Source organism: Plecotus auritus, assembly GCF_963455305.1.
Source record: "Plecotus auritus genome assembly, chromosome: 8".
Taxonomy (NCBI): Eukaryota; Metazoa; Chordata; class Mammalia; order Chiroptera; family Vespertilionidae; genus Plecotus; species Plecotus auritus.
In genome coordinates this window covers 25,631,426-25,655,123 of record NC_137782.1, presented here as the reverse complement: position 1 = coordinate 25,655,123, position 23,698 = coordinate 25,631,426, and the positions used below count along the sequence as shown (strand labels likewise).

The 23,698-nt window shown below is 41.0% G+C and overlaps 2 protein-coding genes across 5 annotated transcripts in view; one reads left to right on the top strand and one right to left on the bottom strand.

Moving 5' to 3' along the window:
* Nucleotides 1-8,702, bottom strand: part of GDAP1L1 (ganglioside induced differentiation associated protein 1 like 1) — a 36,696-nt gene extending 27,994 nt beyond the window's left edge. For 3 of the 4 annotated variants that reach the window (XR_013961572.1, XR_013961573.1, XM_080686907.1), the window contains exons 1-2: nucleotides 7,966-8,702; nucleotides 4,467-4,660 (exon numbers count right to left, since the gene is read on the bottom strand). The gene's annotated coding sequence lies outside the window, so the exon portion shown is untranslated. The remainder of the gene's footprint in view (nucleotides 1-4,466; nucleotides 4,661-7,965) is intronic. The other variant, XM_080686908.1, reaches the window with a different exon arrangement.
* A 128-nt stretch (nucleotides 8,703-8,830) lies between these two features.
* OSER1 (oxidative stress responsive serine rich 1) lies at nucleotides 8,831-21,236 on the top strand. Its single transcript, XM_080686910.1, has 4 exons — nucleotides 8,831-8,964; nucleotides 12,429-12,544; nucleotides 15,975-16,088; nucleotides 19,503-21,236. The coding sequence occupies exons 2-4, from the start codon at nucleotides 12,468-12,470 to the stop codon at nucleotides 20,188-20,190; spliced, it is 879 nt and encodes a 292-aa protein (XP_080543036.1). The 5' UTR covers nucleotides 8,831-8,964; nucleotides 12,429-12,467; the 3' UTR covers nucleotides 20,191-21,236.
* Nucleotides 21,237-23,698: the final 2,462 nt, after the last annotated feature.

Here is a 23,698-nt window from a genome sequence, read left to right as displayed (position 1 = left end):
TAAAGCAATGAGAGAAAGAGCGAGACAGAGAGGAAGAGGGGGAAAGAGAGGGACCAAGGGGAGTGAGAGAAATAGAGAGAGATCCATGAGTGGGAATTATCATTAAAAAAAACTCCTCCAAGGATTCTAATGTGCAGCCTGGGTGGAGACCTACTGAATAAATGGACCAGAAGATCCTTAATCAGTATGTTTGGATGAACCAAACTTTTCGTATTTTTAAAGCACCCCAAGGGATTGTGATACCAATCCCTAAGGCTCTGCTACTCCAAGTGTGGTCTAAAGTATCAGCACATTGCCCTGGCCAGTTTTGCTCAATGGTTAGAGTGTTGGCCCTCAGACCCAAGGGTCAATGGGTTCAATTCCTGGTCAAGGGCACAAACTTCAGTTGTGGGTTCATGCCCCAGGGGCACATGCAGAAGGCAACCAATAGATGTGTCTGTCATATCAATGTTTTTCTCCCTCCTCCTCCCCCTCCCTCCCTTCCACTCTGAAAATCAATGGAAAGAATATCCTTGGGTGAGAAATAAATAATCAGCACATCACTGGGAACTGGTAAGAAATGCAGAATTTCAGTCCCTACCCTAGACCTACTGCATCAGAATCCACAGACTAACAAGACCCCTGAAGATTAGCACACAGCTTAGTATGAGGTGTTGATCTAAGGCACACAGGCTCTTTCTGGGAGGACAGCAGACCAGGTCCTCCAATCAGGACTGGCTCATCTATTCTCCCTCCCCACCCACCTCTTGAAGCTGTAGAACCCTTTCAAGTGTTACCAGCATAGTCTGTCCTCAAAGGTCTGGGCCTCACTGTCCCCATGCTGTGGCCATCTGTTCACGGATACTTTGTTGGAAGGTCTGGGCACGTGCACAGTGTAATGAATCAACAGGGAGCTTGCAGGCCCTTCCTGCCAGGGAAGGACAGCACAGACAACTGGGTGCTTCACTTGAAGATGTAAAGATGTGCAGGTTGAACAGACAGACTTGCTTTATGAATTTCTGGGGCCAATCACAGGAAGTTAGGGGGAGGGAGGTTACCGTTTACTGTGCCAATCAGTCATGAAGGCAGTTTGGTTAGACACAAACTATTGTTCATGCACAATTTCTGTGTTGGTCTCTACTAGTTTAAAAGCTCGGTGAGGTCAGTGGCTGAGCTACCTGTGGAGTTCATATTATACTATACTATAGTTCATAGCATACTATAGCATCTGCCCAGTAAGTATGTTTACTTAAATATAAACAGCTGACATGCCCATTAAGCCCTTGTCTCTCACTGGTAATTTTTGTGCACTGTAGATTAGGCATCTTTTTGTGCTCTTTAAAGCATTTCTGTCAGGTGTTCAAACTATCCATTTTTGTTTTCTCAGGTTCTAATTCCTTTTCATCCAGCTTATATTTGCACATTTTTTGTAATGGCAAAACAAAGTATCCCAAATGGCCAATGAAAATGGGTTTGTTAAATAAACCAGGAGCTCTCTCCCACCAAAGTCCACCCATCCACCAATTAAGAACTGCTTATCTTAACAGATCCCAGTAAGATATCAACAGCATGGTTTCTGAGTGGGTGGAATTATGGGTGTTCTCTATGAATTACTTTTCGTTTGGCTGTATCTTCTTTTTTCTCCTGTTCTGAGCATCTATTACTTTTGAGTAGGAAAAACTAACAAATAGGAAGTGGATTGTTTCTAAACACTATTTTAAATCTCTATACCATTGTAGCTAGCTTTATATAATTGGTAATGTTTTTGAGAAACATGCAAGTTGAAAAACAGAGGGAATGTTTCCAATTACCAGTTAGCAAGGAAGTTGAGGCCCCAAGTAGTAAAGTGATTTATGTCCCAGGGTACACAGCCAGGCAGGAGCAGAACTCAGGCCCTGACTTGCAGACTGGTGTTCTTAGATCCTTCTATCATTCCCTTCCCTTCCCACTGTGAACCCCTTACTGCTTTCTCTTTCACTAAATCAGCAGTGCAGGGATTATCGCAGGCATTCATGGCCTCACAGATTGTACACTCCATTCCATTGCCGTGATTTGTGTGCATTCTAGAGTGGAGAGCCACTAGACCAGGCAGGCAGCCTCCACATATGCCTTTGCATGCTGGAAAACCATAGCACAGATCCAACGCAGAAGTCCTGCTCCTGGGACCAGGGCAGGAGCTGTATGCCCACTTGAGAATCTGCTACTTGGTGATCTGCAAAGGCTGCAGGCAAGCCCATGCCACTCTGGCCACATGGGACATTTTCTTGGGAGTATCCAGTTATTACTGATAAGTCCTCCATGGACACTTCCTCCAGACTGGCTCTGGCTGGCTCTGAGCCAAATGAAAGGAGGGGGGCACTTCTCCAGGAATCTTTGCCATGTTGGGCAGGGCTCAGGACCGGGCTCCACCTTTTTTTCACTTGATAGGACATATTGGAGGGAGTTCAAATGTATTCACGCTGCACCTGAGCCTATGCCAGCAGCTCTGGCCTCTGCAGAAGCCCCAGGGGCTTGGCTCAGCTGTGCCAGCCTGGGAAATTCACAGGGTAAATAGACCATAAGTTTCACAGAGAGAAATGAGAATGAGGATTTCTTTCTGGTGTTTGGGAGATGAGTCCAAGGTGGGTGTTGTGGGCCAGTGCAAGAAACATTTTTTTTGGAGTTGTGGTCTGTCGTCAGGAGTCTCTCTGGGCTGTGATGATGATTCTCGGAGGTGGTTCCTGGGTCTGGGTGTCCACTGGGAGAACGTGCTTTGTAAGGGCAATAGAGCAATTCTGAAGGCTGGAAGATGGAGACGTAAACCTGAAGTTCTGATGACTTCTTAAGGCCTATACTGAGGATTATTTTCTATACCTTATCAGGGAAAAACCAGCAGGCATGTAGATAATTAAATCTTAAGAACAGACTGCATAGTGATAATCAAAGACGTAGATTTAAAAAAATTTTTAATGGTTTTTCAAAAACAAAACAAAAATAATACATGTTCATTATAACAAATGTAAATAATATATATAAAGTAAGAAGTAAAAGTAAGTCTATTCTCCAGAAGAGGTAAAAGGAATATAAGGTATCATTTTTCAAATGGCCAGATTGGTAAGTTTAAAAAGAATGGCAATATCCAGCACTGGCAAGGGTGTAGGCAGGGTGTGCCAACTCCAGCATTACTAACACAATTCTTTGTTGTGGGGTGACTGTCTTGTTTATTTTAAGATGTTTAGTGACAAGTAAATATATCCCCAGACACTGTCAAATGTCTACCCCAAACACCACTGGTGTGAGTGGAATCTGGCATTTGATATATCTATCAAATATTAAAATTTGTGTCACCAGCAACTTTACTTCAAAATACATGTATAAAAGTAGAAACTTGTTTGACAAGCATTTTCATGCAGCATCATAGATAACATTTAAAAAAATGAGTAATGATCCAAATGACATCTGTTCCTAGACTATATACATGCCCATATACAGAAAATATTAAATAGCTCTGATATAGAGAGCCCTTCAAGATAAAACTGTTAAGGGTGGAGGGGGAGAGAAGGGATGGTGCTGAACAATGTGAGGACATTTTTGTGAAATCTAAAGAATTAAGTTGTATGAGCAGGTGCATGTGTATCGAAAAATATATATATGTCGATACTAATATATATACACATATATATTTTTTAAATCCTCACTTGAGGATGTTTTTATTGATTTTTTATTTTGAGAGAGAGTGAGATATCAATGTGAGAGAGAAACATCAATCAGTTGCCTCCTGCATGTGCCCTGACTGGGGATCAAACCTTCAACCTAGCTATGTGCCCTGACCGGGAATTGAACCCACAACCTTTTTAGTGTATGGGGCGACCCTCCAACCAACTGAGCCATCCAGCCAGGGCGGTGTGTGTGTGTGTGTGTGTGTGTGTGTGTGTGTATAATTTTTTTTAAAGCCTGGAAGGAGGTGTACTAATCCACAAACACTGGTGATCTATCTGTGCAGCAGGATGGAGGGCTTCAGGCAGGTAGCATATGGAATTTTCCATTTCTACCTGAAATATTTCAGCATCACTTGTATCATTTTACAACACGGACATTGTAAAATAATAAAGATAAAAATACGAAGTAGAAAAGGAAAGAAGCCCTCATTGGAGTCCTGCCTTCCCTCTCCTGGGATAAGTAAACTTGGTTTCAGGGGTTCCTCATGCCACACACTTTGAAGTTCTCAAGGCAGCTTCATATGCACCACCTCATCAGATCCTCGAAGCAATCCTCCTAAGTTGGCAGAGAGGGATAGTTATTTCCCTCTTACAAATGGGGAAACTGAGACTCAGAGAGTGCAGTGACTTGTCCAAGAGCCAACCAGCACAGTGGGTGGCCCAGGAGAAAGCGAGTGGGAGCCCAGCCACACAGTAACAGGAGCACCCCAAAGTAACAGGAGCAGGTCCAGACACACAGGCTCTTATAACCATGGGCCTAACATGCTTGCCCTGCTGAAGCACTCCTACCTGTGGTTTCAACTCCTTTAACTTCTCTTCGGTTCTTATTCCTTCAACCAAAGCTGGTATTCATCTCCCCAAATAATTCTCATCCTTCTGGCTCTCCTTTGCTGAAGGCATCATGCTTTGGGAAGAGCAGGGATTTGAGATCTGAATCTGTCACTCCTCAGTTCAGGAAGTGGCTTCACCTCTCTGGGCTTCAGCTGTAAAATGGAGATAAACATACTAAACTCCTAATTGTTTTAAGGGTCAAAGCAATCGTGTGTGCATACATTTTACAAATTATAAAAGACTTATAAACATTAGTTAATTTTGTCCAGCCGAGTGGCTCAGTGGTTCTTAACCTGGAGTTTAGGTCAAGAACTAAAGGGGTAAAAAGAACAGCTCACCCTAATCTAATACATATCTGTGGCATACACACGAAGATTTGTTTTAAGCTTTTCACTTTTAATTGAAATTTAACATACACACAGAAAAGGTGCATATTCAATGTGTACAGCTTGTGAACTGAACACACTATGAGCAACATCAGATCAAGAAAGAGAATGTTACCAGCATCCCTGGAGCCCTGCTCAACACTCCCTTCCAGTCCTCACCATTTACACATTTTCTTCTGGAGCTTTACTGCTAGATTCTATATTTTGGCCTTAACACCTTCCTGATGTCATCATACAGATTAAAGTTCAAATGAATGAACATTTGAGAGAAGGCAAGACCCTGGGTCTTTAAGTTTTGAAAACTCACTGTAAAGGGCCTTATCACAATGAAGGAAAGAGAATCTGTAATCCTTGGGCTCCCGCTGCAGGTGGTCAGTAACTACCACGAAATGCCTCCCATTCCTCCTGGAGCTCTGAGACTAGGACTGAAGTTGCTGCAGATTTAATCCAAACCACTGCAGAGGGATATGGCCAAGTCATTTATCAAGGCATTCCAAAGTCCTCATTCATTCCCCACTTTGTGACCCAACATTTCAGAAAGGCAACTATCAAATAGCAGATAGCTTTGGGGCTATGTAGAGAATGCCAGTTAAGTGCAGTTAATCTCTTCCCCAACTTTCACTATTTGTCCCCCCAAAAAGAGAATGTTATAGTAAAAGGCCCTGCTGCTAAAATCACTGTCAAAGGAGTCAAGAGATCTCAGTTATGGTTCTAAAAAGCTAATAGGCAACTATAATTATTTGCCGAGATGATGGACTCACTCACTCATTCAATACATATGGTGGCAGACCCTGTGCCAGGTACCAGGGACACAAGATGCAGGCCCTGATATGATGGAGGAAGTGTGAAGTGCTATGGATGCACACGGTGTGGGGGCATTTAACCTACACCGAGAGAACAGAAGCTGAGGGAGGGAAAGTTGAGAAAAATGTAACAGATAATTCTTGCCCTCCAGAAGCTTAGAATCCAATTGGAGACACAAGAAATGTATGGGCACCTGGCCATACATATGGCTCAGTGGTTTAGCATCTACCCATGCACCAAGAGGTCACCAGTGCAATTCCCGGTCAGGGCACATGTCTGGGTTGCAGGCTCATTCCTAGTATGAGCCATGCAGGACTGCCTTGCTTCCAGTTCTAGCTCCACTGCTTACTAGCTCTGTAATCTCAGGCAAGTTACTTTACTTCAGTTTCCTCATTTGGAAGATAACTCTACTAGTAATCTCATAGGATTGTTGTGAGGATTAGAATGACACACAGTAAGAGCTACAAAAGTACTATCTTTTACTATTATTTTCCATTTTAATGTTGTTCTGCCCAGCCAGTGTGGCTCAATAGTTGAGCACCAACCTCTGAACCAGGAGGTCATGGTTTGATTCTGGGTCAGGGCACATCCTGGGTTTCTGATTAGATCTCCAGTAGGGGGCAAGCAGGAAGCAGCTGATTAATGATTCTCCCTCATCATTGATTTCTCTCTCATCATTGATGTTTCTATCTCTCTCTCTCTCCCTTCTTCTCTCTGAAATCAATGAAAAATTATATACATATATAAATTTATATATAAAAATTGTATATAAAATTATATATAAAAATTATATGTTGTTTTTCATCTGCTCCCTGTCAGCTAAGTTCAGTAGTTACATGAGAAATAGGCAACAATACCCATTCAGTTGCTCAAACTAGAAAGCAAATTGTCAGCCCACTTTCTCCCACTGCTCCTTCTGTACACAATCTCTCACCAAAGCCTGATCTATACAAGTTTCAATCTGTTAACTTGTTTGCCATTCCTACTGTCACCTGCTCTTGGGAGCACTGCCATTTCAGGCCTGGATCACTGTGCCATCCAGGTGGAAACCAGAGTAATCTTTCTAAAATAACATGGTCCTTTCTCTTCTCATCCACAGCCTCCATGGTTCTCAGAATAAATCCCTTGGCATGGCCTTTAAGACCCTTCCTAACCCAATTCCTACTTTCATTTGCACTTCAAATTCCTTGTGTCCAAAACTAAACTCTCTGCCCAAACCTGCTGGCTTCCTGGATTTCCCTTTGGTGAATGGTGCCACCTACTGATCTCCCAAGGGAATCCTGCCTTCCAAATACTCCCTGAGTAATAAACCACATTCTCAAAAAACATCTGACTTCATGATGGAGATATGCTTACATGAAGCACTTTAAAATATTTTGGGCTTTAGTATTTGATGCCATAATGGGTAGAAGTACGGTAAACTGAAGAATTCACCAAAATTATATTTAGCACTTACTAACCTCCAGGAATTAATTAATCTAGATAGTCTTTGCCCCCAAGGATGTGTTTTATCTGAAGAAATATTTTGAAATGATAGTTTAAAACACATATTTGGTCTTGATGCAGGTCACTTAGCAACTTCTGATGAAAAAAAAAGTATCATATTTTCCTTTTCTACACTTTTCTAAGAGATGTTGATAGACAGGTGTTAAAGAGATTAAATCCCAGTCACTTACTAGCACTGTGTGACACAGGACAAGGGGAGCAAGAACAAGTTCTCTAATCTCTCAGAGTCCCAGTATTCCTCATCTGTAACATGTGTAAAACCACAGGATATTAAATGAGAGAACATGTACACAGCTGCTGCACAGCAGAGGGCAGCCATTATTATTACCATCATTAGGTTTTATGTTGGAACTTTACCATGAACAGCTGGTTATTCTTTCATGTCCTATCGGTTGAGCCTCTGGTCTAAACAGGATAATTTTTAACGTTTTATCCAGGCCGCATTACATGCTTTATGTTTGACAACCTTATACAATAGCCTGTAGATTCCACTCCCAGACGTGGGTCAGGCATTCCAAGGTCTGGCTGTACTTAAGTTGGATGTACTGAACTATTTTCAGCAGCCTGTCTAGTTAGGTGACTACATCTAAGTATTGGGGAATGGAGGTAAGAGGGTCCAGTTTGGGTTCAGGCAACAACTCCCACCCTAGGTGAGCCGAAACCAACTCTACCCAATTCTATTGAGGAAAGCCATGCTTTCCCACAAAGCTTAGAGAAGTGGAGATGTGGAGCTGGGGCATGATGAGTGAGGAGAGACACACCTGGATCAGCAGAATCAGTCCCAGTGATGGAGGGGTTTCCAGCTGTTGCCCAGCTCACCACTTCCCCGCCTGCCGTCAGAGCAACCATCAGAATCATAAAAATGGAAAAATCCCTAAAAATCGCCTACTTAGGTGGACTGCCTAAAGTTTTTCTAAACGTTTAGTGCATTTCTCTTCGAAATTATTTCTCAACAGGTTCTTAAAGGAGTCAGTCCATGCTTGAGAAAAATGAAATTGGCTAAGATTCTTCACTTAACAGATGGAGAAACTGAGGCAGAGAGAGGTAAAAGCAGTTGTTCAAGTCAAACAACAGGAGCACTAAAGGGAAGGGCCTTTTCAATGTCAATTCCGGTCTCAATTGATGGCCTTGGCCCCGTTTGATACCGCCTCGCTTCTCCGCAGGCCCTGAAAGACCCCCAGGAGGCGAAGGCTGCTGTCCGAGCCCTGGAGATGTTGCAGGCGGTCCAGATTCTAACACCGAGGAGACGGGATAAGCGCTCAGAGGGGCTCCGTAGCCGTGAAGACTCCCACCCTGGCCTCACCCCAAGGAATTCCGCTGCCTTGGAGTACAGTGAGCCCCGCGAAGTGGAGGATGCTTCGCGACTGGGAAGAACAGCACCTACTCACGCGCCCGAGGGAGGAGGAAGTAGACGCGCCCCACAAGCCGGTCCAGAGCGAACGCGCGGCGCACGGAGGAGGGAGCAAAGAGAATAACAGGAAATGACGCAAGCGCACGTGCTTCCGAGAGGGCGGTGGCGAGGCGTCGGAGAGGCGCGGCCGCCGCTCCGCACCTGCGCAGTCGCCTCCTGCCGCGCTGCCGAGTCACGGAGGCGGGAGGAGCATAAACAGAGGGCGGGGCGCGTGCCGAGTGACGCAGGCGCAGTGCGACTCGGAGGCGCGGGCCGCCCCCTCCGCGGGTTTGGATCCGGGTCAGTCAGGCTCCGCCATCCGGGACGGACTATCTGAACCCACCGGCCTGGGTAACCGGAGTGCGAGAAGGTGAGAGTCCTGACAGGGAGGGGTTGCGCGGCACCGCCCCTCGGCCCCCTGGCCCAACCTGGCCGCGGGCGATTTTCTTGGGCCCGTCCGCCTCCTGTCGCGTCGCGCCCGGGCGCTGACTGCGGGGCCGGGCCGGGCTTGGGCCTCTTCGTCACCTCCTCGGCTGCTGCGGCCTGGCCCTGCCGAGCTCCGCTCTCTCGCCCCTTCCCGCCTTCCTGTCCTCTTGTTGCCCCTGCCCCGTCTTGCTCCTCCGCCTTCTCCCGCTGGGCCGTAGCTTCCCCTTTTCACCCTCCTCGGCCGCCCTTTGCCCCTTCCCGCCCTTTCCCGCTCGTTTCTAAGCCCCAGTCTCGTTGGCTGCCTCTTTGCATCCTCCTGCATCCCTGGCGCCTTCGCCCAACTGAAATCTCTCATTCTGGAAGGGGGAGTATCCTGGAGGGGCAGCCTCCCAGCTGGAGACCCCAGGCGGCCAGACCTGGGGGTTCCTGGACAACTCCCCACTCTCCGAGCCCCGCAGGGCTCTGACCTTTTCTCCTGATCCTTCTTAACTGCGACCACTCCAGGTTCTGGGTGAAAAGAACAATATTGTGCTTTGGCTCTAGCAAGAAGAGTGTGTTTATGGGGTTTAAGTGTGTGTGTAGAGAGTGGTGTGAATGTGTTTCATCTCGGGGGGCCGATTGTTTCAACCTAGTCTTGACGACTTAGAGACTCGCGGGACAGGGCTTTCTTTCCCGGACTCCTGGCTTCCGGGGGGGCTGGGAAGGTTCCTAAAGCTTTAACATTGTGATGACGCGCTTACGCGCGGATCGTTTATTCTTTCCCAGGTCTCTCCTAGGCTCGAGGTTGAAAGAGGTCTTGGTTAAAACGGCAAGATATAAATAAGATTGTGATACATGCTATTCGTTGAAAGTCAGAGAAAACCAGAAATTTTGATGGAGGAACTTAAGAAGCATTTTGCTTGTCGTTTTTGAAAGGTTGGGGGAAATCGGAGGCATAAATTGCCCTGTGTGATTTGACTTAAAACAATGCAAAGTAACTTCTAATAGGCCTTTAAAAGTTTGATCTTCTGGGAGATAGTTCAAGTTCAAGAAATCAGCGCTGTGGAAACGGCTAGAAAGTCTCCCACAAGTTTAATGTTAATGAAGAGGGGCAGACCAATTGTGTTTCCCGAAGTTTGTCCTAGAGCTCTTGATTTGAGTGAATAGGAAGGTAGGAATACTGAGCATAAGAAGCCTTTTGTAAATTACAAACTGACTCTGATTTAGCTCTTAAGATCGTGCTGAACACTTGTCTTTGTTCAGTGTTAATATAACCGAGAGAAAAGGTGAGTAATAAAAAATGCCGAAGTCTGAAAATAATTGAGATGGAACTTGGTTCCTAAACTTTTAGTCTGTAGCCAGTTTTTATTTTGGTCTGTTTTGGTTTTTAACTTTTAGTATGTCAACAAGAATGTTAACTAAATTTGTATTAAGGTCCAGATTTTACAGGTCACCTGCAGTGCTATTAAATTAGTGCTGTATAATTAAAAGTTACATATTTGGATATAGAGCTTCTTAACAGTTTTAGGGCTGGAATCTCGTTGTGTGTCAAGTCCCGCCCGTACATCCTTAGCATCCAGCCTAGTGCTGACGCCCATGGTAAGAATTCTGAATTTGTGGAAGGAGAGAATTTCTGCCTATAGAATACAGCAATGTATATTTAGATGTGATGTACTGATTTCCAGAGAGGCGGAAGAGGGTTAGTGTGGGGTCTGCAGGATTGGGGAGACTCGGCTTAGATGATTTAACTCTATAAAGGCCACTAGTCTGAGTGAGCATTTGACTGACTGGTTATAAAGTAATTGAGGAAAAGTATAAGTCAAACTTGGGCTTTAAAATTATTAAAATGTGATCTTTGCTCACCCCTCTCCCTAGGTATGTAGGACATTATTGTGTGTGTATGTGTGTGGCGGGGAGGATCCTCCTCTACATCCAGAAGATTAGAAACCAGTGAAGTATAGAATTGATAATGTTCATACACTGGTTAAATAAACCAGCAAAATATATGTGGGAATGTATTTAAGTTTTTTGCCTTAAGAAGTTGAGGTGAAAGCTAGCTGAGTTCTTTTGAGACTATTTTCAGTGTTCAATGTTTCATTCCCGGAAGAAAGCTGACTAAAATATCTTCCTCTATGCGTAAATAAATAAAGGAAACAAGTAGTCTTGATTCCTTGCTTCATTGGTACTACATGGTCACGTTATATCTAACATATTACAACACACTCTGACCTTTGGAATATTAGAGGTCTCACAATGCATCAAGCCCACCCCTGAGAAATGAGCAGAGAGGGAATCAGAGGATCCAGGGCTCTACAGAGAGGCACTGCTCTCTGGGAGTCCCTGAGGGGGTGGGGGGAGGGGAAGGGGTAGCAAGCAGGTTAGGAATAAAGAAGAGGTAGAGTGAATCCTTTGCTTCAAAAATTCCCCATCTTCTGTTTTTTTTGTTTGTTTTAATGTTTTTCAGATTCTCTGTGATATTATAGATACTAGTTGAAAAAATAACTAGTATCTTTTACCAAGTGAAAGAATAATTGGGAAACTAGATTCAAAGCATTTATTAACATACTTGAGTTATGTTTCTTGTTGCTTTGGTTGGTCCCCCGTTCCCTTTTCTTTGTTTTAAATGTAATAATCAGGGTGGGGGAAAAAAACTTGGTTATTTATTTCTTGGCTTTTAAAAAAATTGGACCATCACTTAAATGTTCATCTATAGAACAGTAATTTCTCTTTTTTCTTCCTACTTATTTTGGGCGGGGGGGGGGGGGGCTAAGTTTGTTCTTTATATTTTTTTGAATTGTAAGTATAATTCATTTATTTTTTATCTCTTATAATAAAATATTCAAAGCTATTAAAAAAACAAGTGAAGGTATCAACCTTATAGGTTGACTGTGGAATAATCAGTAATCATTAAACATGTTTGTAATTCTGCTTTGATATCTAGATATGAATAATGATATTCAGGTCAGGATTGCTTTGGAGAAATGCTGCCATGTATCATGAAGTTACACTTAACTAGAATTTTTAGGGTTAGACTAGATAAATAGTAGCATTTTAAAGAATCAGAATGCTATTTGTTGGGCTTTTCCCTTTTATTTCTGATGCAAAAATCATTTTGTCTATAGGTTTCTAGACCTCTACAAATGGAGAGATTTTTCCCCCTTTAAAAAAGTATATTTAAACAGAGATTTTAGGTGATATTGTTTCCAAAACTGTAATAGGATATTGACATCAAGTATTTGGGCATTTTAAATTCTATCTTAATAAATGCAAGAAATCATCTATACTGAAACTTCTTTTTAGAAATAGAAATTTGTTACCCTCTCCTCTAACAAACAGTAATAGTATCAGGAATAAAGATTTTAACAAAATATATACTTTTGAACCCACCTGTTGTCACTGTGCTCATTTTATTTTGATTTTCTTTTTTAGTATTAGCGGGAACATCATAGTAGTGTAAAAAGTTTCACAATGAAATCCGAAGCCAAGGATGGAGAGGAGGAGAGTCTACAAACTGCTTTCAAGAAATTAAGAGTGGATGCATCAGGGTAATTAAATATATAATATATTATTTGGGAATTGTTCACTAGACTTACATAGCCTTTTTCTCTACTAAAATTTCTCATTATTTGTAGAAGATATAAATGTTAATAATGTGGCACTCTACCAAATCTGCACAGCATTGTATTTCTTGTAAAAGAAATTCTTTGTTAAATTTTGAAAAGTGGTAGTTCATTTGTACTCCAAGGTTCCGTGGTTTGATTTTCCTTAACTTTTGTGGAGGGCTTTCCCCCTCTCTTTTTAACCAAACATTATCAAGTGATGTCCCATTAAAGATTTTCTCATATATGTCTAGGGATTCACAGTATTTTTCACTAAAAGTGAATTACCTCAATAGAAATCTCTGCAGACATTGTCAATTTCATGGGCTCTATTGCTGAGACTATCACTATGGAAACCTATTCATTAGGGTTCTGTCACAGAGATCAATAATCTTGGGCCCTTTGGCCAAACTAATTAGAGTACCTACAGACCAGCTGCTGTCTGAATGTTAAAATTTTACCCTTTGCAAAATGTTTTGTACAGTATTCTCATTCCCATTCTTTGCCCCAGGCCAGAAGAAATCTCAGATTTTTAATGGATATAAGAATATTTCTTTTCATGAATGGAAACCAAACACTGGAAACTCAGAGTAGAAAACTCCACAACAAGTAATAATAATAATCACTAAAAATTTTACTCACTATGTCTTGGACACTGGCCTAAATACTTTATATACATTATTTAGTCCTCACTACCAACCTAAAAGATAGTTATTACTGTTATTCCAGTTTACAGACAAGCCACAGATGAATTAAGCTACTTGTTAAAGGTCACATCGGTAAGAAACCCCGAGACAGTTTGTCTCCAGAACCTGTGCTCTTAAACCATTCCTTTATATGATACCTTGAAGACAACTTGAAGAAATGCATGCAACTTAATTTTATGTTCCAACAATAGTAGAAATTAAATAGATGTTATAGATGTCTGCTTATTGCTAACACTATTTTGGCCTACCAAATGAGATTTATACTAATAGACTGATTTATGCTAAATATACTAATTGTGTAATAGCTGTTACAGGTGCTCACATTTGCTTCCATGATACTTTAAATAAGTATCTCTTCCCATTGGTTTTTTTCAGTATTGTGGTCATTTTGCCATGAAAGTTGATTGGCACTTTATAAGCCTTTTTGGGAAATGGAAACAGCGGAGAAACAGTTCCAGATTGTGGTCATAGTGTAGGCCTTCATGATTTGGGGTACAGAAAAAAAATGTTTAAACAGGAAAATACTAGGAATGCTGCATATATACATGTACACATATAAATTTCTTAGTATATACATTTTATAAATAACTCTTGATATACAGATTCTTTTCCTGGTATTTTAAGAAGTTGGGTTCTAGCTGATTTGGCTCAGTTGATAGAGCGCTGGCCTATAGACTGAAGGGTCCCAGGTTCGATTCCGGTCAAGGGCACATGCCCAGGTTGCAGGCTCCATCCCCAGTAGGGGATGTGCAGGAGGCAGCTGATCAGTGATTCTCTCTCATCATTGATGGTTCTCTCTCTCCTTCTCCCTTCCTCTCTGAAATCAATAAAAATACATTAAAAAAAAATTTGGAACATAAAATTAAGCTGTTTCAGTACTCTTAAAAATTACTTGAAGCCGAAACCGGTTTGGCTCAGTGGATAGAGCGTCAGCCTGCGGACTGAAAGGTCCCAGGTTTGATTCCGGTCAAGGGCACGTACCTTGATTGCGGGCACGTACCTTGATTGCGGGCACGTACCTTGATTGCGGGCACGTACCTTGATTGCGGGCACATACCTTGGTTGCGGGCACATCCCCAGTAGGAGGTGTACAGGAGGCAACTGATCGATGTTTCTCTCTCATCGATGTTTCTAACTCTCTATCCCTCTCCCTTCCTCTCTGTAATATATCAATAATATATATTTTTAAAAAAATTACTTGAACATTAACTTTTCAAAATATCTGTATAATATATGACCAAATATATATTTGTAGCATATGATCTGCTTTGAGTACAATTATAGAAAGAGAAGTAGCAGTGAAGAGCATTTGAGAAAACTGAACAAATAAAAGTAGAAGGGGTGAGTCATTACCATGAGTAAGCAGAGTAAGACTTGTATAATGTATCCTACATCTCTAGTTGTTTCATATTGTTGCTGACTTACAAATGAGACATCTGAGGTATTGACTCATAAACTAACCAAGCCTTGCCTGGAATTTAGCATGATCCTGTTAAGCAGGTTTTGATTTCTAATGGTATTTGTCTTATCAAGATAAATCTCTATATATTTATTATAAAACAACATAATCCTTTTTATCTGACTATAAAATAATACATGCTTATTGTAGACACAATTCACAAAAATAAAAAAGGAAGTAAACATCACATTTCACCATAATCACTCTTAATATGTAGACTATATATAACACCATATACTTTTAGTACACAGTTGAGATCATTATAGGTGCTTATCCATGCTGTTTCCTCTTAATATTATAAACATTCTCTTGTGTTATTAAAAGGTCTTTATACACTTAATTTTTAATACATTTCTAATATTCCATTGTATACATCTGCCATAATTCATATAATGGAGTATTTTCTGTTTATTAGACATTTAAGTTATTCCCAATTACTTTTTATTTTTAATTATATTTCAGTGGACATCTTTTTATTTTACTTTAGTAGGTTTTATATTTCTAAAGGGTTTTTATCAGTACCACAACATGTGAGGTAGGAGCCGTGTGTGTGTGTGTGTGTGTGTGTGTGTGTGTGTGTGTGTGTGTATGTGTGTGTGTGTGTGTGTGTTGAAAAGGTCTGAAAGGATTCATACTAAAATGTTAATGTTGCTAGTCTCCAGGTTGTGAGATTATAGATAATTATTTTTTCTCTCTTTTAAATGTTTTCATCTTCTTTGCTGGAAACGCATATTACTTGTGTAATTTCAAACTGCCAAGATTTAACTCAGTAAATATTTAAGTTTTTTAGTTGTAAAAATTAGAACATTTTTCTAAAAGTTGTATAATATTTGAATATGTGTTCATTTTCAAGTTAGATTGAGTCTCCTAAAGCTTTTGCTCCTAAACTTAGTTTCCAGCTCTGGTTGCACACATAAAATAAGTGGTCAGTGTCATTAGCATTCTCCCTGGACATAAGGCCTGATCTGCCCCAGATAAACAGCCTAAAGTCTATTTTTATCCTGCTGCTGGCTATACTTAAGAATCATTCTTTGGCTTGTGATTTTGCAACAGTGGGCTTTTTAGGGATCCTCTAAATTTGGTTCCAAAGGAAAATTTGCACTAAAAGCTGAATAATTTTTGAGAAACTCAAACTAGAAAGAAAACGAGTTTTGTTTGGGTTGGTGAAAGCAGTAAGTTCTGTAGCTGTAAATTTTGTTCTTTTCTTCAGGTCCATAGCATCTCTGTCTGTTGGAGAAGGCCCAAGTGTCAGAGCATCAGTCAGAACAGCAGCAGATGATACCAAACCTAAAACCACATGTGCATCTAAAGACAGTTGGCATGGGTAAGAGCTGCCTCTTGCAGATGATTTTTAACTCAATACCTTAAAATATTACTGGATTTTCTTTCCCATGTATCCAGAAATGGTTATGTATGATACGGAACCCAGAAGACCCATTCTTCCCAATTATGGATGTGCTGAGATTTGCTGTATATTTTGGTGCATAGTCAATTTCTATAAACTTAGTTTCCAGCTCTATGTTTGTTTGAGAAGAATGAGTTTTCTCTAATCATTCTTGAGTTCCCTATATGTCCATTAAACTAAGCTTTTAATTACTATTTAAAATAGTGTTCTTTGAATTTTTTAAATAATTTTTTTGTCAGCTTGACCTATCAATTATTGAGAAGTATGTTGAAATCTCCTCTATGGGAATCCATTTGTATGGTTTCCCCTTAAGCTCTATATTTTTGCTTTATGTATTCTGAGGCTATTTTGTACGTTCATACGGTCTACATTCATTACAGTTTAGAATGTTTTCTTTGTGAATTGAGACATCATATAGTGACATTCTTAATCCCTCATAATAGCTTTTGTCTTAAAGTCTATTTTGTCTGGAATTAATATAGCTAATATAGTTGTCTTTTAGTTAGTATTTGCCTAGTGTATCTTTTTCTAGTATTTTCAATCATTCTGTGTTTTAAAATTTTAGGTATGTCTCACAAATCCATATGACTTGTTTTATTTAATCTGATAATTTTTAACTGCTTAAACTCATTTACATAGATTTTACTTTATGCCTTTATATTATCAGTTGTCTTTTTTTTTCCTTCCCCTTTTCTCATCTTTAAAAAAAATTTTTGAAATGGGTTTGTTTTTCCCCCTACTATTTTTCCTTCTATTGGTTTGGAGATTGTATACTTCGTTTATATTATTCTAGTAGTTAGCCTTGAAATTTTACCATACATCCTTAACAAAGACAAAAGTTAGTATTTTAACCATTTTTCTTAAAACCCATTTACTCTGATCTGACTTCCATGGTCTAGTTGCCCAATATTTTAGTTCTATCACTTTTTAGACTTAAAAATTAGGTTTTATTTAACTTCATTATTATTTAAATAGACAGTATTTATTTAGATTTATCTCATTTACATTTTGTTTGCTCTTACCATTCTTGCATCTCACACCTTCCATAGGATCACCTTTTCTTCCTAAAGTACTTTCTTCTGAGGTTCCTTTAGTGAAGGTCTTATTGGCAAATAGGGCCTCTGTGTTATAGAACTCCATATAGAAAAAATTTAATGGTGCCTCTGGACTTGTATGACATCATGTTCTATTGGTAAATATATTTTGCTTTGATTTATCTGAAAATGGCTTTATTTAATTCTTGTTCTTTGAAGATAAACCTGAGTTGATATATACCTAAAATCATAGTTCTAGATTGATAGTTATTTTCTCTTAGTACTTGTCTTCTGGCTTCCATGTTGACATTGAAAAGCCTTCTTTTCATCTAATTGTTCTTTTGGAAATAATCTGTCTAGTCTCAGGCAGTTCTTAAGCAGTTCCTGTTGGGTTTGGTATTCTATAGTTTGCTCTAGTGCAGCCGTGGGCAAACTACAGCCCGCGGGCCGGATCCAGCCCGTTCAGCTGTTCTATCCGGCCCGCGGAGCCAAAAGAGCGGAGGGTTCTCTTGCTCTCCCCTCCGCTCCTTTACTTTGAATTTATATTAGTTCACACAAACACTCCATCCATGCTTTTGTTCCGGCCCTCCGGTCCAGTTTAAGAACCCATTGTGGCCCTCGAGTCAAAAAGTTTGCCCACCCCTGCTCTAGTGTATCTATCATTTGCTTCAGTGTGCTTTCTATATCTGTAGATTCTCTTTCATCAATTTAAAAAATTTGCCCTAACCAGTTTGGCTCAGTGGATAGAGCGTCGGCCTGCGGACTGAAGGGTCCCAGGTTCGATTCCGGTCAAGGGCATGTACCTGGGTTGCGGGCACACCCCCAGTAGGGGGCGTGCAGGAGGCAGCTGATCGATGTCTCTCTCATCGATGTTTCTAACTTTCTATCCCTCTCTCCTCCTCTCTGTAAAAAATCAATAAAATATATTTTTTAAAAAAAATTTACCAGCTGTTATCTCTTTAAAAATCACTCTCTTTCCTTCTCTGTTGTCTTTCAGAGACTCCAGATTTCTTAGTCTTACATCTCTTAACTGTTACTTTTTTCCAACTCTCCATGTCTCTGTGCTGCCTTCTTGGTCAGGGGTCAGCAAACTTCTTTTTGTTTTTGGTAAAGGGCCAAATAGTAAATATTTTAAGTTTTGGCAGGCGAGAGGTGAGATCTGAGCATATTATGTAGGTACTTACATAAGTGAGAAAACTCCTGCCCTACCTGCCTGATGTGGGCTGTCTTGGCTGGTGGACACACTTTGTGTTCTGCTGCTGCTGAGAGTCTCAGGATGAAATGACTAGACTTATGGGATGGCTGGGTTGGGGGCAATGCCAGGGTCAGTTTTACTTTCTGCCCTAGTGGTACTCAGATTCTAGTATGTCTTTCTTTCTTCCATAGAGAGCCTGGCACAGGCCAGACACTCAAACTGAGATTCTGCTTCTCAGTGCCCAGTGATTGCCGACAGCAGAGTGATGGGGAGAATGGGCAAAGGGGGACACCTCAGCCTGGTCTCTGTGGCTCTCAGTGCTGGCCCACGGGCTGTAATTTGCTGACCCCTGTTAAAAATAATTTAAATATATCATCTAGTTTAGTATTTCTTTCCCTAACTGTATGTATTCTGCTTAGCCCATCTGTTTAGTTTATTTTCAAATATAAAGTTTATTTCTTAAAATTCTATTTGGCTCTGTTTTCAAACTTGCTTGGCAGTTTTGTCTCCTTTTTGCTTTGCTCGGTTCTTTTGTTTATTAAATATATTTTTAAAAGTTATGTAGTTTATCTGATATGTCCCAGTATCTGAAAACTTCAGGAGTCTAAATCTGTCAGCTGTTAATCAGTGATAGAAATGAACCCTAAACCTGCTGCTCTGTTTAGAGATCATGGCATAATGGCCATTTGTAGCATTAACCTCACATTGATATTGAAGCTGCTGAATTCAGGGCATAGAAACATTTAGTTTTTACACCCTACAGTTGTCTATGCAGGATGCTTCTCCAAACCCGTTGGGTCACAGGTTCCTGAGCCAAGGGTTGGGACAGGGTGGGAGTTCTGCACTAAATGTTTGGCTCAAGAAATGCAGGTAAAAACTACCCTTTACCTCTCCTGTTTTTATAGCTGGCTAATATGGAGATGTTGACGTTTTTGAGACACAGAGACATAGGCAGCTTAAAAGGGAGGTGGGCACATCCCTTTGAGAGAAACTTATGACCACCTAGACTCATAACTCTGAGAGGCGGCAGATTTCCAACTGTCCTAAAGAATTTGTTTAGGAGAGCTCTGTATCCCAACATCTTGTACATTTTTTTCCTCTTAGCTCTACACGGAAATCTTCACGAGGAGCAATGAGAACCCAACGTCGTCGACGATCTAAGTCTCCTGTCCTTCATCCTCCAAAGTTTATACATTGCAGTACAATAGCATCTTCTTCCAACAGCCAGCTCAAGCACAAAGGCCAGACTGACTCTCCTGATGGCAGCAGTGGGCTGGGAATTTCATCCCCTAAAGACTTCAATGCAGGAGAATGCTCTACTTCTCTCGATACTAATCACACAGGGGCAGTTGTTGAGCCTTTGAGAACTTCGGTTCCAAGGCTGCCGTCAGAGAGTAAGAAGGAAGACTCCTCTGATGCTACTCAAGTCTCCCAAGCAAGTCTCAAGGCCAATGATCTCGCTGACTTTCAATCTGTTTCCAAGCTAAACCAGGGCCAGCCATGTGCATGCCTAGGCAAGGAGTGCCAGTGTAAGAGGTGGCATGATATGGAGGTGTATTCCTTTTCAGGCTTGCAGAATGTCCCTCCCTTGGCCCCAGAACGAAGATCCACGCTTGAGGACTACTCTCAGTCGCTTCACACCAGAACTCTGTCTGGCTCCCCGCGCTCCTGTTCTGAGCAAGCTCGAGTCTATGTGGATGATGTGACCATTGAGGACCTGTCAGGCTACATGGAATATTACTTGTATATTCCCAAGAAAATGTCCCACATGGCAGAAATGATGTACACCTGATAGCAAGAACCAACTAATATGCTTTAAACCAATGAAGGGCTGTCAGAGAGATGTAGTAAATGGCAGACCTGGCAGCCACTTTGTGTGAGAAGACACCTCCTGCTCACTGTGCTTGCAATAAAAACTTTACTTGGCATCTCAGTTCATCTTCATTCTTTAAACTTACTCTCTTGAGTTCTCACATATCTACAAACTGATCAAAGAAAAAGCCCTTTCACTTAGTTATGTTCCTGGGGGATGAAGAAACTACAATTACGTGACTGGTAGCAGTGGGTATATGGTAAAAGCGTTTTTCAAATCTGTGAAAGATTTTGTGGCCAAGGAAATGAAATGTGGTTTTATAATTGGACTGAACATTTGTTATGAAGTAGTTGCCAGCTCAGAATATTAGAACTTCTATGACTGATTTAAGCCATCTCTGATTTAATGCAAAATTTATTGTCTTTACAGGTTTCTTATGTTATTATTAAGCCAGAGATCCAGAGTTTAGATTTAATATGAATAAACTAGCTGGCCTGCCCTGTGTTGTTTGAGAGAATCATTAGCCATCACTAAGCAAACCCTGCTGGTGGTGGCCATCCTGAGGCATGTTACATAACGTCTCTCATGGAAGAAGCAGCTTGGAGTGGGCTGCTTCATTTGGAGCGAGGGGATGTAATATTTGAAACTAGTATGTGTCTTCTCTATCTCACATTTTAATGTATATGGCATGTTTCAGTCACTTGTAATGTAGATCTCACACTTCAGTTTCAAATGCTTTGGATGGATATTATCTCTTTGCTCTGCCTTCCTACCCCAGGAACCCCTAAGAGAATTTTATACGTGCGTATCCTGTGTTTCTGGTCAATCATCCCAAAATGCCTTCTAAAGTTTGGTTAAAAAAAAAAAAAAATCTGTCCTCAATTTCAGCTGGAGGATGAATCCCTATCTTTTTCACGTAGTTCCAAAGTGAATTTTACATATGCCACCTAACTTTTAATTCAGACCATCCTAAGCATGCCCATTAAATAAAGTGAAAATTTGTGTAGCCATTTTAACACCATGTTAACAAAAAGTTTGTTTTGTGTAGATTACAAAGTAAGATTTACTCTACTAAAACATCCCACTGTGGGGTTTATTCATGACAGTGGAGTCTGGGCTTACAAATAGGTGGACTTCTACTTGGGAGAAGTGGGGAGGGTATTTACTGGAAAAGCCCCGAACTTAAGTAGTGAGAGACCCCAGGCCAGTTGCTAGTTACTAGTTTAGTGTGGATTGAGTAGTATCTGAAGGCTGTGGATCAAGCAAGGCAGCAGAATGCCTTCCATCACAGCACTAGGGGCTGTAACAAGTACTGGTCTGATAATGCTAACAGAAGGTGCACTGTTTATATAGCTGAGGCAGCAGTTCTGGAACTTTCAGGTCTCAAGATTCTTGTGCTTACATACTGAGGATCCCAAAGAGCTTTTGCTTATGTGGGTTATATTTATCACTATCATATTAGAAACTAAAACTTTAGAAATTTTAAATATATATTACTTTAAAGATAGTCCATAAATCCATTTATGTTCATATAAATAATATTAGAAGCCTAGTGCACGAAATTCATGCACGGGTAAAGTCCCTAGTGGCTGCCGGCCAGGGCCTCCCAGGCTACCAGCTGCTGGCCAGGGCCTGCCTTCGTTCTGCGCCGTCCCTTGGTGGTCAGCACACATCATAGCAAGCAATCGAACTCCCAGTTGGTTGAACTCCTGAGGAGACACTTTGCACATTAGGCTTTTATATATATAGATTCTAAATTGGAAAATAACTTTTCCAAAACAAAAAGTATTTAGTGAGCAGAGTTGCATTGTTTTACATTTTTGCAAATCCCTGTAATGTTTGGCTTAATTGAAGACAGCTAGATCCTCATGTCTACTTCTGCATTTAGTCTCTTGTGACAGTGCCTGTCACATGACCTGGTAAACCACCTGTGAGACAAAGAGTTTGAAAAAATAGTTAATTTTACATATGTCACCTAACTTTTAATGAAAATAGCTTTGGCCTCGCCGATCCTCTGAAAGAGTAGATTCCCAGACCACACTTTGAGAACCACTAATCTAGGCCTTTAGAGCTGATTGGACCCACCACCCACCCTCAGCTCCACAGCTCTTGTTTTTTCACCTTTTACTGGAGAGTAATGGAGCAAATGGGCTTAACATGTTACTTGAATTCAGATGGTTCCCAAGTCTCTAAATCCTTTTTGGTTTGTTTTTCAAACCAGTCGTCTGGTTATTTGCTTAGTTCTGTGTATTAACAGAACAATCACTAGAGAAAGAAGAACGGTGCATATTCCTTTCAGACAAAGTTGTAACGAGGAGGAGGTGTCAGGATGAAAAAGAAAGTTCCAATGTTTGAGTAACCTGTTGAAGAAATCCAAATGTGGATGGAAGCTTAGGCATTCCAGATTTGCAGGAATGAGTTTTAAGTATTTACATCTCAGTATCTTCCTCAAAACATGAATCTTAAAGTTAAAAATTACTCTGTTCAGACCTATTAGGGCCAACATTAATATACATCCCTCATTGGGACATTTGACCTTTGGTGAGTGCCACTTAACAGAACTCATCCTTCTTTGATGTGTCCTGGGAAATGGATTCAGATTGTGGATTGAGGAATTAATACTCTGTAGTTGAGAAGAGGAGCATCCTGACGTGTGCATTAATAATTACTCCTTGAATATTCATTCACTTTATTTAACACATTTACCAAGAGTCTACAAAACACCAGAAACACTATACTAGGAAGAGGACAATAAGCAGAACATGTCCTTGTCCTTAGAGAAAGTGCTGTGGAGAGAGAAGGATTGGGGGATAATCAGGGCTGGGCAGGGGGAGGGGCTGATATTTTATTTGGGGTGATCTGATAAGGTGACATTTGAGCTGAGATCTGAAGAAAGTGAGGGAGCGAGCCATGTGGGTGTTTAGGGGAAGAGCATTCCTGGCAGGAGGAACAGCAGAATATCTGTCTTGAAGCAGGTGAGGTCACAGAGGCAGAGGGCAGGGGCAGTTCATGGAGGATCTTTTAGGCCATTTTAAAGGCTTGGACTCACGAGGAGATAAGGAACCATTTGGGTTTGGAGAAGAGACATGGCCTTCAAATATATATATATATATATATATATTTGTGTGTGTGTGTGTGTGTGTGTGTGTATATATATATATATATATATATATATATATATATATATATATATATAATTGGTTTCAGAGAGGGAGAAAAAAACATCAATGATGATGCACGCCCTGCACTGGGGATCAAGCCCACAACCCCGGCATATGTCCTGACCGGAAATCGAACTGTGACCTGGTTCATAGGTTGATGCTCAACCACTGAGCCACGCTGGCTGGGATTTTTTATTTTATTTTATTGATTTCAGAGAGGAAGGGAAAGGGAGAGAGAAATAGAAACATCAAATCATTTATGGGCTGCCTCCTGCACGCCCCACATTAGGGATTGAGCCGCAAAGACCTGGCCTTTTACATAGAAA

Excerpts from the sequence above, each read along its gene's own strand:
- OSER1 (XM_080686910.1), top strand. The coding sequence starts at position 12,468 with ATGAAATCCGAAGCCAAGGATGGAGAGGAGGAGAGTCTACAAACTGCT. Across the intron at positions 12,545-15,974 it reads TTAAGAGTGGATGCATCAGG|GTCCATAGCATCTCTGTCTG; the intron begins GTAATTAAATAT and ends TCTTTTCTTCAG. Across the intron at positions 16,089-19,502 it reads TCTAAAGACAGTTGGCATGG|CTCTACACGGAAATCTTCAC; the intron begins GTAAGAGCTGCC and ends TTTTCCTCTTAG.